Source organism: Phaethon aethereus (assembly GCF_964289735.1).
Source record: "Phaethon aethereus genome assembly, chromosome: 2".
NCBI lineage: Eukaryota > Metazoa > Chordata > Aves > Phaethontiformes > Phaethontidae > Phaethon > Phaethon aethereus.
This window is the reverse complement of record NC_138582.1, coordinates 144,072,873-144,087,791: the sequence shown is the minus strand read 5'-3', so window position 1 is coordinate 144,087,791 and position 14,919 is coordinate 144,072,873. Positions and strand designations below refer to the sequence as shown.

The 14,919-nt window shown below is 44.1% G+C and overlaps 1 protein-coding gene across 2 annotated transcripts in view; it reads left to right on the top strand.

Annotated features, from left to right (window-relative positions):
* Nucleotides 1–3,921, top strand: part of PPP1R9A (protein phosphatase 1 regulatory subunit 9A) — a gene marked incomplete at both ends in the record, with an annotated part of 146,801 nt that extends 142,880 nt beyond the window's left edge. For both annotated transcript variants that reach the window (XM_081996364.1, XM_081996363.1), the window contains 2 exons: nt 2,535–2,717; nt 3,709–3,921. In XM_081996364.1, coding sequence (XP_081852490.1) covers nt 2,535–2,717; nt 3,709–3,921 — 396 coding nt within the window. The remainder of the gene's footprint in view (nt 1–2,534; nt 2,718–3,708) is intronic.
* Nucleotides 3,922–14,919: the final 10,998 nt, after the last annotated feature.

Sequence of the window (14,919 nt, the reverse complement as noted above, 5' to 3'; positions counted from 1 at the left end):
TTTTTCAAACAATGATAACGTGAAAAAACATTCCTAACCCTGTAAATTGGTGACATAATTGAGCTGAATAATTGAAAACACTTTTCTTGAGATTCTAGTTTTGTAACTCGGTTGTCAGTGAAGTTGCACGGTTTGGCAGTAGCTGACAACATGTCCTGTGGACTCAGGAAACCTGGGCCTTTGTTCTTTTACAAACACTCCTTAAGAACTTCACATTTTTCATGTGAAGTTTGAGCCAGGGTTTTTTTCTAGAGAGAAGGAACTTGAAGTATCTATGTCTTTTTTTTTTTTTTAATGATAGTTAGGTTTGTTCTATTATTGCCTATATGCTTTGCAGGTTTAAAGAATGAGAGAGTGGGTTTAAAGAATGAGAGCTGCTCTGCAACCCCATTTGCCAAAATGCAAGTCTACAAACCCAACCATTCTTTAGAGGTTACTTACTGCAGGTAATAAAGGGCAAAAATTTATAAGAATCATAGGAAAGTGCAGACAGGTCTGTATATTCTATGAATTACTGAAAACAATAAAGTCATCATTTACACCTTATTTAGTATTAACACTATATTGATAATACATTTCATTCTCTTACCGTGTTTCCTTCCCTTTACATTCCGTATTTTATTGTGACAATGCCGTGTTCCCAGTGGTACTGAAAATGCTTTCATTTTGCTTGTTCAGCTCTCTACTTTATGACTTCTAAAATATCAGGCCTGAACAGGTCTATAAAAATGAATGTGTTTTCTCCATCCTCTGCTGTGGGCCACATTGCAGCCTCCGAATTGGGCAGTGTGTTCAGCGAGAGCTGCAGTGGAAACCTCCACCACCAGCCTGGCAGGGGATTAGGCCAGCGTTGCTCTTCAGCCTTTGATGGCGTATTGCTGCAAGCACTCCTTCGCTCAGGCTTCTCTGGCAGATCTGACATGGTTATTTGAAGGAGAGGAAAAAAATGAAAAGGTGGAGAGGGAACCCAGTTCTTGCAGGTCGTTCTCCTCTAATTAAGGAGCTTTTGCTCTTGCAGTTGGAGCCATCAGGAAGGTTCCCACCGGTTCTAGGGTTTGAAGACCAGGAACTCCAAGGGGGTTTCATTGGCACAGTCTCAGGTTTAGCTGCCAAATCATGTGTGTGCTGAGCTTTCAACATAACCTCTGCTTTTGGAAAGAATTTTTTTTAAAGAAATCTCTTTGGTTTTGAGTAGCCATATCTGTTTGCAAATCTCGGTGCTGCCCTTGCCTGAACTTTTACATGCTGTTACATGTTCTGTATTTTGTTTCTATAATGCTTTTCTTTCCCATTTCTTTGTTGCTCCCTCACTCAGAGCCTGGATATGATTGATGATGAGGTGAGATACTAGTGTGCTGTTGTGGTGAATCGTGTGATCATCGCGTGGCAACGTACCGTCTCATTTGCAGATTTACATTTCTTGTTTTATGGTGTTGTGTGGCAAACACCCTTGTTCGAACACAACACGCAGATGTCACTGGCTCCTCTCTCCTTGTCTTCAGTTCCCCTCTCCTTTCTGCTAAGAGTGTTCAAGGCCATAGCAAGTTGCAGTTTTTGCAGTGTGCTGGAAGGGGGAGGAGGGTCTGCGTCAGAGCAAATCCACCAGACCAAGCACCAGCTGCACTGAGCTCCTGCTGGCGATAGGAGAAGGAAAAGATAGTGCTTAAACCATCTTTTCCCCAGCCCCGAGAACTGGACAGGCAGAAGCTGAGAGCGCTCCCACCACCGTCTAACCCACTGTAAAAGCTGCTCTAACAGCAGACAGCTGCTGCAGCCTGTAGCAGCTGCTTTGCTGACCACGGCTGGGACAGAGTAGCTTTTGTTTCAGGCCCCACTGACATACCCCTGGGTGAAATAAAGCGGTAGAGTGGGGCCATGGGGCTGCCCCCAGCAGCTGACACCCCACCTGCCCCTCCTGGTGCTGTGTTTGTGCTCTCCTCCATAGCAGCTCAACGTGATGAGAGCAGGGCCGGGGCTGTGGGATCGCTGTGTGTTCCTTACCGCTCCTCTGTGTCATCTCATAGTCTTCCATAGATAGTATCAGTCTCACTGGCTGTTTGATGTCATCACTTTGAAATTTAGAGTGGTTTTCTGAGGGTTTTTTTCCCCTGAATTTCTTGTTTTGTAGCCTAAACACATTGTAAAGATCTGTGAATGAGCCCAGGAAGTAGAATACCAAATTCATTGCATCCTTTAGAAGGGTTCTAATTTGAAGGATAAAAATCTCATGAGGGAATGGGAACATACCTGTTCTGAATTGTGCCACTGGCCATTTCAGTCCCTGTTTGGGTTAAAAGGAATGCCAGTTCCTTTTTCTTCTTCTATTTATAGACAGAGTCTTTTTGGGTACCTTGTACCAATTCTTAGATATCTGGTTAGATACAGACGTAATATAGCAGTGTGAAATAGTTACTATTATTGTAGTGTAAAACAGTACAGATACCTCTGCTCTGATGCTGGCAGTTTGTACAGAAGAATGTTGTCGCTCGTCCATGTTACCCTTTTAATAATAATGCAGCATGTTTTTGTCACAGATCCTTGACGATGGACAGTCTCCTAAGCACAGTCAGTGTCAGAGTCGTGCTGTTCAGGAGTGGAGTGTGCAGCAGGTTTCCCACTGGTTAATGAGCCTGAACCTTGAACAGTATGTTTCTGAATTCAGTGCCCAGAACATTAATGGGGAGCATCTCCTTCAGCTGGATGGGAGTAAGCTCAAGGTAACTGCCTGACTGGACTTCAAGACTAAATGTAGTATCTGTTGTAACTTTAGGTAATCTTAAAGGAAGAAAGAATTCATCCAGAAAGCAGTGGATCCCTGTGTGTGGAGTGGTGATAGACTAGAATAATAAACAGAGACTATAAAGCCATAGCAACACTTTACGAAATTCCCATATGCACTTTGATTCAGAAGCTTCAGAAATAGAGAGCATTTGCTTTGCGAAAAATCTGGGTGTATATAATGTACCTATATTTGCATGCGTACATCATATAGCAGCATGTGTAAATGGTATTTGCATGCACGTATTTCTCATCCAGCTCTGTTTTGAAAAAAGATGATTCAGAGAAAATAGGAAATTGAAACACATCAGAAGTAGCAACTGAAAAATGGATTACTGGGATACTGGAGGCATAAGCTGATACCAGTTGTACTGTGTTAGAACTAAATACAGTTTTGATGTATAAAGTATGCATTGTTTCCTGCAGTGGAAACATGAGCCTGCCTTTGTCAGAAATAATTATAGGAAGGAGTTGTGGGAGGCTCAGCTGATCTGAAAGTCGAAGTTTGCTGTTTCCCTTCTGAACTTTTTGCTGGTGTTCCACTAACTGTAGGGGTTTTAGAAGACAGCAAGTGAACTTTTGACCAAGGCACAGCAGTGAGAATTGGGGAGTCTTGTTCTATGTAGACTTAGATGACTTCAGGCAAATAGTTTAATCTTTCTTTGCTCATTTGATCAATGAAATCAATGTAGTCCAACTGTGGTTGCAATGAGATCTAATTTTTTAATATTCCGGAAGTGGAAAGCATGAAAAGTAGTACAGAAGTATAAAATATTATTACTTAAGCTTCAGGAATGTATCTGAGCTTGTCACTGATTGGCTTAGTTGTGATAGTCCTCTACCTGCAAAGAGTAATTACTAGAACTCAAAAAACTTGGTGATGGACTAAAGCATATGAAATTCTTTTTTAATTTTGTTTCCCCACCTCAGTCTCTTGGTATGACATCTTCCCAGGACAGAGCAATCATTAAAAAAAAGCTAAAGGAAATGAAAGCATCATTGGAGAAAGCTCGCAAAGCTCAAGAGAAAATGGAAAAGCAAAGGGAAAAGCTTCGGAAGAAGGAACAAGAGCAACTGCAGAGGAAATCAAAGAAAACAGACAAGTCTTCATCAGATGCAACAGAGGGCACTAATGAGCAGTGATAAGCAGAGGTGCTGCTTGGTTAAGGAAAGTGGAGGCACTTCACGAGGAAGAGAAACTCACATCCACTCTGGTGCCCCTTCAGCTTTCTTGCATTCATTACACAGGAGTGTGTACAGAGAAATCGGGCTATACATAGAATGACTAGGGAAATTTATATTGTGTAGTTTTATTTTCCTGCATATCCAGTTCACGCGCGTTGTTGTTGCCATGTGAAACAACCCCAGCCCCTCGGTTTGTTTTGTTGTTGTTGACAGCTGACAGATTTCATATTTGCGTGGCGGTGTTCTCTTCCAAACTACTCTTCTGTATTGAGCTCTGTGTGTTTGGTCACTTCAGTAACCAGCATGATGCCGAGGAGCATGGTCCACTGCTTCACCTCTTCTGAATAGGATGGCCAGCCGAAATGATTGGCGAACGTTTCTTCAGCTGGGTAAAAGGAGTTGTGCTCTGTCCGATAAGAGTTCACTTAACTTTCTAACTGGAAGTTCAGCATCTTTACACTGTTTGGATACTCAGTTCTGTCTACTGGAGTAAGTCTCATCTTGCGTCAGTACCTTGAAGCGACACTGCTCTGGAAAAACAACTGTTCGGTGACTTCTTATTATACACTGGAGATAAAGACAGGAGAGTCGATATTCCCCCTGGGTAAAAGACATGAGGTAAAACTCTTTCTGTTAACTGTACAATAGTTAATCCAGGAAGGAGGCAAAGCCTTAAATGATTATGTGGGTTTACACAGAAATCTGAGGATAACATTTATCCTTTAGATGTCTGAGCAAGGATGAATTTCTAACTAGACCACAGCGTATAGATCTGTATAAATTTCATTGTGCTCCCAGTGTGTAGGCAACTTTCTTATAGCACACTCCACTTTCTTTTTCATGTGTTTTGAACAGGAAACTGGGCTTATTTTGGTTTGGTTTGGTTTATTTTCCCAAGAAAAACACCACATCTTCAGATTCGTTCTCCAATAAGCATTGGGAGAATAAGCTTTGTGCTGTGCTGTTATGAAGCTGTTGTTGGAAATGATTATCAAACTTGAGTCTACTGAAGATTTTCAGTTTTTACAGAAGTGCACTTTAAGAAGAGGAAGATGAAGGATTCTGGTTAAAATTAAATTCAGTAGATTGCTGTTAAGATCAATGCTGCCATGGAGGTGACAGTTACTAAATCCAAAGCTGCCATATATTAACTGTTTTGATAGATGTGCTTAAACCTGAACTTAACCTGAAACAAAAATCTGAATTTTTGGGCATAGGCTGTAGAATGTTGTGATGGCTTAGCAGTGGTCGTATTACATCCTTCAGACATTTCTGTTTTCCTGGTATATGAGGCCATCAGTGAAGCCTGCTGTGGTTTTGACTATGTCAGAAGCAGTGTATAGCTCACACTGTGTGGTGCTACTGCCTGCTAAGAGCGGTATTAAAACATTCAGTATTTCTTCAAAAGAATGGACAGACAACAGGCAAATATCTGCAATGAGAAGCTAGAGGCATTAGCTTACTGCTTTATAGTCAAAGCTAACTACGTAGCAGCATTTATAGTTGAGAAACATCACTTCTCTTTCATGCATCCTGGAAGTTGCAGTCTTCATCTAGTCATGCCAACCCATAAATTGTTTAAGGTGTTGATGCAAAGTTAGAATCTTGAAGTTAAAAATTTGCCAGGCTAAACAAATGCAAATATTGAATTATTTTGAAGAAAATGTTTGTTGGATTGGCGTCTCTTCTGCTCTCTACTTTATGGCATTCAGATTTGTATCTGTAAAGTTCTCTGAAGCTCAGATTTGAAACAGTTGGGGTGCAGTGTTTATAGTTAAATTTCTTTTGATCCTAATAATTTCTTTGACATGTAAAATGGTCTGTAAACTGAGAAAGCCTAGTTTGTTCAAAACTAATACACAACAGATCTAGTTAGCATTAGCTTTATTTTTCCTTCAAAATCCATTTTCTACAAGTTTTGGATGCATATTTTATTCAGACCTAAAAATGAAATTACCACAAAGGATAGTTCCTGATATTTCTAAAGGCTTGTGATATTTTTCTTGAGCTAGACCACCAGCAAAAAAATACACCTGCTAACAAGAACTCCACATTGCAGTGAATCTTTCTGCACTCTTCGTAGGAGAAAAATTATAAAATGTTTAAAAGCCTCATATAAGTAGCATTCTGTTATTTCAGGATGTTATCAGTTTATATTTGAGTAAGAGAAGTTATCTGGAAGAAACTGGAAATTTAATATTTTAAATACAATGTTGATAAATGCATTCGATTATGATTTTCTTTGTAAATTATGTTTACATTGTAGTAATGTTTAAGTGGTTGTATATAGTAATCTTAAGGTGGTGTCCCTGTTTTATGTTCTTTGTTTTTGTAGAAACCTGAGCAGACTGCTTGGCATTATACATTGAGTTTTTATTCTTGCTGCTTAGAACAGTGCCTAGTTAATCTCTTCGTAAATCAGATTCTTATTTTGCAGAATAACTAATTCAACTTAAGTCCTTTAAGTATTCAGGGTTTTTTAATTGTTTTGCAGTAATGCTATTTTGTTATTCTCAGACTAAAAAAAAAAAACGAACAAAAACATAACTTTAAAAAAATAGTAGCTTAATTTAAAGTAAAACCATGAAATGCATTTTGATCACACATGAAAACTAAGCAAACCGAGCAATGTTAAGAGTTTTGCTCTTCTTTCTGTGATAAAAGAGATTTGTGTGGTTCCTTTTATTAAGTATGGTAAGTCATTGTTAGGACATGCAGAAATATCACTGGATAACAGATGTAAAGCACAGTTTGAAACTTTTGTTACTGTTCTATAGGACCTTTGAAGTTGTGTTGCGTTTTTTTCCCCTTGTACTGTGTAATGACATATGTGAAACAGAAGATACGGCTGTGTCATTCTTAACTTAAACTTCCTGTAAACCAGTGCTAAGTCAGGCTAATGTGGGGGCTTGTGTAATAAGAAGAAACCAATATTCCATGCTAAATGACTGCAAAGACTTTTTCTTTTGGCTCACCTACAAACGTAACTGTTGCCTACTTTTGCATATTTATTTGTAGAGCTAAAGCAATTTTGAGTATGCTGACCAGTCTGGCCACCTTTAAACCACTGTGCAGGCAGTGTGGCATTTCCAGGCCACTAGCCATGTGTCTCTGTCATCTTTACACCTAGGTGACCACAGCAGGCTGGTGAAGTTAACTTCTCCCTGGTTGTGATGGTAGGCCACTTCTGTAAGCTCTAGTTCTGCTCATTCCTGCAGTATTGCCAGGTTGTGAATACATCAAACCCCTGAAAGGGTGAAGAAAGGAGAGTTAGCAAAAAAATGGAACTCTGAAAAACAGAAAATAAAAGATACAACACTGCAGGTTATTTTAGTCCTACAAAAGCCAGCGTTTATACTCAGATTCTGGAGAGAGTGGTGGCTCCTTGCTCTGTCCAAATGAGCCAAACATACTGACGTTACTCACTTCCAGCTCGTGTTTTCCCGGGTGGGGTGCACATGCACCTGTGCGACTTGCATGTTAAAACTCCCAATTCAGTGTCAGTCCACCCAGGCAGGTTAGGACCAGGGCGTGGGGAGGGAGGCAAACCCGCTCGTTGCAGTGCACAGGGTATTGCCCACTGCCGTTCGCATTTCACCCACCGCTCCGAGCGGGTCTGGTGGGTGTCATTGGAAGTGGAGCCTGTTCTACATCATAGGTTAGAATTGCACAGTGGAACAGAAGCCAGTAATAACAAGCTGAACAGAATTAGGTGATGTTTGTATCTCAGTGTATACAAATGCTTTTGCTTTTTTTTTTTAAACTTTTTAAATTTTTTTGCAAAGGCATCTATTGTGCCATGACTCTAGTCTGCTGCAGGCAAACTACAAGAATCAAGCTTTTACAAGAATTACTGAGCAGTTGTCCTCTGAAGCTTGCCAGTTCTCAGCTGTCATTGACATTCAGAGGTGCTTGACGCCGAGCATCGCGGTTCCTCGTAGTTCATTGCTTCCATCCTGTCCTCCTGAGCTGCTCTACCTTCACCTCCTGGCTCAAGTGCTGGCAAGTAAGAGATGGGCAATGTGTGATTTTTAAGAATGAATTGTGTTCCACTCTTACGTCAGAGAAAGAAATTCCACTCTTGTTCATAGTGCAGAATCCAGTTCTACGGTAGGAACAACTGAGGATCATCATTTAGTTGTGTCTGGCCAAGAAGTAACAATCCAGCTACCATCAGAACACTGAAAATCAAAAGGAAAGGTTTGCACAGATTCAGCTGTAGCTCTTTACAGAACCTGCAGTGCAGTCTGTACTGTTTATCCATGATGAAATTTAGGGGAGGTTTGCCAGAATGAAGTCCTGTGTTGATTCCTTAGCCGAGTGTTTACAGAGAGAAGGCATTGTCAGGGCAAAAGCAAAACCTAATCTCGCTCTTTTTAGGTGCAGCCTCATTCCCTGCACTATCATCAACCTAAGTAATAGAGGTTCTGGACCCTTTTAATAGCATGTTCCTGATTCTGTGTTCTCCCTGACTTGAAAACCTCAGGAAACCTATCATGGTGCAAAACACTGAAAAAACCCCAGACGATTGAAAAGAGTTGCACATACTTAATTAAGCTGTAAGTCTTCAACAGCGGAAATGGGCAGAGGGTACCAAGCTGTTAGACGGTTTGGGTTACTTTGTTAAAATTAGTGATTGAAAATAATGAAATCAATTAGTCTTTCTAGAAAGGTTTAGGTGATTTGTGGCTTGATTCCTCTTCAAATAAATACACATGGCTTTGTGTGTTTACATACATGCATACATACATGGGTATTCATGCAGATTTACGCTGCCCTAGCAGCGGTTGGCCATAGGCTGCTGCGCATTACAGGGCTGTAGGCATGCAGTCTGCGCGGCGGGCAGAGGGTCCCATGCCTCCCGCAGGCTTGGAGGAGCGACGCACTGGCCCTCGGTCTCGCCAGCATGCTTACCCTTGGCCGTGCCAGTAGCTTTGCTCGCTCTTTTCTTGCGGGGCTTCATGTATTTCGCAGATCAGAAGATTTTAAAGCTTTGTTAAAACCATATATACAGAATGTTCCTCTGCAGGTCCTTCTGCAGGTTGTCCTTGGGTTGTTTTTTTGGGGGGTGGAAGGTTGGCATGGTTCATTTATTGGAGTGTCAGTATTCTAGGAAGGAAATCCTTTTTTTTATTTTGTAACCCTAACTTGGATTTCTATCAGAGCGCTTTTAGCAGCTCGCTTTTGAGCGGGGTTCTGAGTGACATCGAGGTGACTGACCCACTCACCACGGTGCAGCCTGGCTCATCTGCAGATTGACAGTCCCTTTTGTTAGCCTCTCCTATGTATTTTACTGTATTTTTTCCACCTGTACAACTGTTTTTTCAAAGCTGTGACATGATGGTCATGACATTGAGAGCCCTCCAATGCCTTCATTATAAAATGAGCTTTCTGTTAGTAACTGGCAGTACTAAGTGTGGTACTTTTGCTGTAGGCATTAAGTAACAGTTTAAACGATGTGCAGACAGTAAGAACTGAAAGGTTTGGTGTTAGTGCCTGGAGCCGCCCGTTTCATTGGGAACTTTGGCCTGTGTTAAGAACGAGCCGTAGGGTCTGTGAAACCTGGTCTGCCGAGTGAGGCAGGTTTCTTCTTCAAGAGTGGGGGGAGGTGAGGAGGGCTCACAACCCATGAGATTGGGTCCAACCTGCATAACCCGGGAGCCTGAGCCTCCTGCTGGGTTTGCAGTGGGAGCTTTGTCACTGACACCAGTGGAAGCAGGTTCAGGCTCAGATGCAGAAGCGCTGAAGGAAAGGGAGGTCCCAGGGCACCAGATGCAAGGCGTAACCAGCCCATTCGGAAGCGGGGAGTGCACAGTGAACCTCTTCTGACTCTATACTTTCCCATACACATTTACAGTCCAAACAACTGCTTTCGTATTTTCCAGTCACGTTGCAATGGTAACTCACTGGTCACTGACAAGTGTTAGACATATTGCTAGAAGAGCAGGCAGCTAAAAGACTAAAATGCACTGTGCTCACTGTAAAAATTGGCTTCTTACATTTTTTCTTTTTATATGGTTGAAGAGGTGGTTGCGCTTCAGATTTTTTCCTTTTTCTTTTCTTTTTTTAAAGAGGTCAAATGTATATGAAGTGCATGTTATCCTGAACTTTCTGTTTGTACATCTTGGTGTCTGATCATCTGCATGAAAGACACAGTAGTGCCATGTCTGAGCTTGTTCTCTTGTGCTTGGTTGATATGAACTTCTCTAGATTGTTGAGTTTTCCCCAAAATAACTTTGGTTAATATTTACTTATTGGGAGACATCAAAACAAAACATCATGGTGGCCCTTCGTTTTCTTACAGTTTAAATACAAACAACAAAGCCTTGTGGTTTAAAGTTAATTTGTTAGTGTAAATAAATTTCTTGCCAATGAGTATTATTGTTGTTAGACAACGAATGCAATAAAATGAGAAATCCTGAATCTTTATTAGAATTTGTATCGAGTCCTCACTGTCCTGCCTGTTTGTTGATCATTCCAGAAGAAATAATAATAAATGGTGAGCACAACTGGACAGCTGTTGCTGCATGTGCCAGACTCAGGGCGGGGGGGGGGGGGAGATGATGGGGCGGGCATTGTCCTGCTTGTTCTTTCCTTTCTTCTGCTCAGTGCCAAAGATTATTTTTAACCCCAGCTGTTGCCCAAATTGGCATGATTCACAGGCCTCTGAGTGGATCTCGTTTACAATCAGTAATTATGTAAAAAGAAAGAAAAAAAAAAGAGTAAGGAGAGAGAATGGCCTTTTTTTCTTCATATGCAGATGAAATGTAGCGTGCAGTCTTTTGTTGCAGGTTGATATAAAAATGGGCTTCACACTGATGCTGGCCAATGTTTAAAAAACCTTGATTGCTTTTGGTATACAAAACATTTTAGCATTTTACACTCAAGTGTAGGCTAGTTGTAGTGGCTATTTTATACATTCAAAATACAGCAGTTCTGCTGCTGGACATGTTTAATATGTCTTTATTTATTTGATTTTAGTAAAGCATTAAATGAGGGAAAAGCGGCGGGCACAGACTGTCCAATTTGTGTAGTCGTTTCAGTGGATTTACATCTGGCAGAATCTAGGCCAAATACTCTGCACTTAATCTGTCTAACCCCGTCTGCGTAGCCCGCAGCTGAATCATAAGTCATGCATCCTGCTAATGTGGCCACCTCCTGCAGGAAGACAAAAGAATCCTCAATCCGTAAAATTATTATCTTAATTAAAACAGGTATATTAAGTGGCTGCAAGTCCATGGCTGACATGTAAAATGTGTCTGCTCAGTAGCTTCCTAAGCCTGGAGCCATCTGTACGTGTGCCCTTACTGTTTGTGCAAGTTGTCTCAGGATAGATACCTGCAGTTCAGTTTCTGAAATGCCCACAACCGCTCCAGGTTCTACAGCTTGTAAAAGATGATGGGCTTTGCCCTCCCCTGGGAAGCAAGCCCAGATTTTCCCTATGCAGGTTAGCTTGTAATTGAGAGGCCAGGCTTGAGGTGCATCTTCCTCCGCTGCCCTTTCTGCACTGAGGCTGACCGTGTTTGCTCAAGGGGTGATCTCATGCTGAGGGGCAGAAGCTGCACCCCAGCATTGCTTTTGCTGCAAAACACGTGCTTGCTGTCTCTGTCCTGCCCAGAACTACTTGCATGCATGGGGACCCAGCTTCATCTCCCACCTCCGTGCTGCGAGGCTGGGACGCTCTTAGGGGAGGTTGGCGACGGGCTTCCAAACCCTCCTTGCCTCAGGTTAAAATTCAGAATTTTACTCCTAGTCATAGCAGGCGCTATGTCCTACCTACAATCTCCCTCCTCTCAAACGCTTTAGGAAAAGATAAGGTCTGCCACTTCCCCATGCTTCTGTCTGCAGGGAAGTCACTGGGAAAACCTTCAGTACGGGAATAATTAAAAAATGAGAAAAAAAAAAAAGCCAGTGAAGAGTGAACACATTTTTTATCTTCTGAAAGGCCAAAACAAACAAAAAGGTAGAAGTTTGACAAGATCCAACAACATGTAGATTTGCTCCTCTGAAGACCTTCTAGGCTACTGGAAAATACAAAATTAATGTTTTGATGGGTTACTTCTACCACCGCTGAGGGAAACGCTGGCTGTTACACTTCTACAACCAGAGTGTAAATCCAGGAGCAGCAGAGTGACAGGTCAGTGTTTCGGCTGTGTTAACGCCACTGTTGCAAAACCTTAACTCTTTAGAAGATGGCACTTCATTTACTTGAGGACAAATAGTGACACAAGGCTAAAATAATTGTTTTTAAATGCTAGTGCAGGACATTGATGGCTAATCATGAACAAATTAATACCCCAACCTCTCCTTATTGTGAGAACTCCCTTCAGAGCAGCTTCTTCTGCCTGGGCTCTCGGAACATCTGTTCCTCAAGGCTGAAGATGGATTATGAGTGTGTGTAGGAAAACACACCGCTTCCCAGGAAAGTTGAAGATGTCCTGCAGGGAGAGAAGTTGCTGAGGAAGGAGCGGCGAAGCCGGAGTTACAGTCAATTACATTCTCGAGCGCTTGGTGCAGGCAGCTGATGCCAAAGGCGAGTCCAGCAAGGGGATGAGACCAAAGCCACCCTCGCTCAGGGCCGGCTCTGCGGCTGTCTGCGTGCTGTGGTTAGCAAAAGGCTTGAAACCGTGATCTGAGCAGGTGAGTCCCTGGCCCCAAAGCCTTCCGAGGCAGACAGTAAACCCTGGGCAGCGCTCAAGTCCCCACATGAACAATGGGCATTTTGGAGAGGAGCTATGAACACATACTGTGCACAGACACACTCACGTAGGGCCATGCCAAGAGACGAGGTCAGTTAGCCACATGGCTAAAGCCTAAAGCTCATGTCTCATGCCCGAGCCATCGCTAGACCCCTGCAGCACGTGCTATGTATACACAGAATGTCACAAATACCGGCAACCACTATCGCTACGCGGGGATGAAAAAGTTGTCTGGCACGGCAGCAGCAGGGAGCTGCCGGCATTGGGAAGGACACAGCTGCTGAGCCAACATACCACCGGCTCCATTCTTAAACCTCACGCAACTTCTCGAGCCCAGGGACGGGCCTCACACCGCGGCGTCCCTGCCAGCGAGCTGGTGGCGGCGCGGGGCCGAGCAGACGCTCTCGGGGAGCGGAGGCGATGTGGCAAGACCCATGGCCCACTGCATCTGCGCAGAGGAAGGGGGATGGCGCTGTCCCTCCCACACAGCGAGGCAGCCCCGGCCATGAGCCCTGGCACCCACTCCCTCCCCTGGTTAGAGCTGCCCCCCTCCCTCAGAGGAGGAGCGATGACCCCTTTACAGCAGCGGACGAAAGCCGTCGGGCCTGTTCATGTTGGAAAGGCAAGGCGCAGGAGCCAAGAGGCGTCAGCACACGCGTTTGCTGCTCAGGGCCACCGCTCATCCCAGCCTTCGTTGTAACGCTTCCTCTCGGCCAGGAAGGCAGGGCCCAAAGGCAGAGGAAGGTTTGCACGTGCCCTGGCTCCTGTCTCAGTGTTCAGGCCGCTACAGGGCCCGTTATTTGCTCTACCTTGTAGGCAGAAGCGCGCCTGCGTTTTCAAAGTGCTGAACTTTCCACGTGCTCAGCAGATTAGAGGAGGCCGTAGCTAGTAGTGGTGCCAACAGCAGCAAGGGACGGTGAAGCCAGAATAGCGATTAGCACCCCGGGACGGGCTCTTCCTCCTCCGGAGCTCGTGCTTCACGAGCAGCCTGCCTTTTTTCTCCGCGCAGCGGTGGAAGGACGGCGGCGAGGAAACGCTGCTGCATCAGCTGAAGGCTGCAGAGCAGATGGTGGCCCGCGGGCGGGTCTGGCTGGTGGCACCGCTCGGAGGGGCGGCCGCGCTGCTGAGAAGTGCCGGTGCGGGCAGGCGCGGGCAGCACAGCAGCAGCCCCGGCGCGGGAGCCGCCGGCAGCGACACGGAGCCTTCGGCTGGGTGTCAGCACCTCTCCCAAAACCAGAGCGGGGACCAGAGGTGGGAGCTCGGGGGGCAAAAAGAGCAGCAGGAGCTACTCCGTGAGTAAGGACATCGACACTAAGGGACGAAGAGCTGGCTCCACGGACGGGAATCCAAGCTGCTCGAAGAGGGCCTTTTGCCAGACCGGCGTCTTGCTGCGCTCGCTGGAAAAGCACAAAACGGATCTCCAGCGGCAAAGGATGCTCAGTTCAGTCTATTGTAAGTGACTGCTAACACTGTTCTAAAAACACCAGCTGATGGAAACCGGGGTAGGGCTTTTAGCAGTGCACGACGTTATCGGTAACTGCCGCTGGATAAACGCGAAGCTGCACGGCAGCACAGCGGGGCTCGGCTCCGTACAGACCCGAACTTAAACATGGCACATGCGTGACCAACGCTCGGGGGTCGTCACCGTGGCCAAGCGCCCAGAAATGCTCCCTTTGCTGAGGCAGACAGCAGTGGTTGCTAATGCACTTTTCATTGAAGGCGCTCGGGTGTTGTTTCCCACTCTTTAAGGCAAAAAAAGGCTTTTTTAAATTCCCTTTGGAAGACTCAGTAAGAAACCACTCCGAAGTGATGCCCTCCTCTCTTCTCAGTAGGATTAAGACAAATTTATGAAACTGAAGTAATGTTAGGAAATGGCTTAAAGGGGGAAGAGGGAAGAAATGAGGCTAGAATAACATTCTCCTTCCAGTTATTTCGGAAGCATTAGGGAAAGCCTAGAGGAAGGTTCAGAAGAAGAACCATTAGCACAGTCTCTGGGAAAGTCCAGGGGTCGGTGACAAGAAAGTGTACCACAGTGGTAGTTAGCAATTCTCATTTCTAAAATCAGCTTTCTCTGGGGAAAAAAAACCAAAACAGAAATCCAGTCGCAACAGATAATTCAATGTCTGACAGTTTAGTCATTTGCAATCTGAACTTGAACTTCTTTGTTACTGACATGGAGTCCTCCCCATTACACAAATAAACTCTGATTTCTCACCTTCAACTCCATTTCCTTTACTCTTGCATAAAACTCTCATTT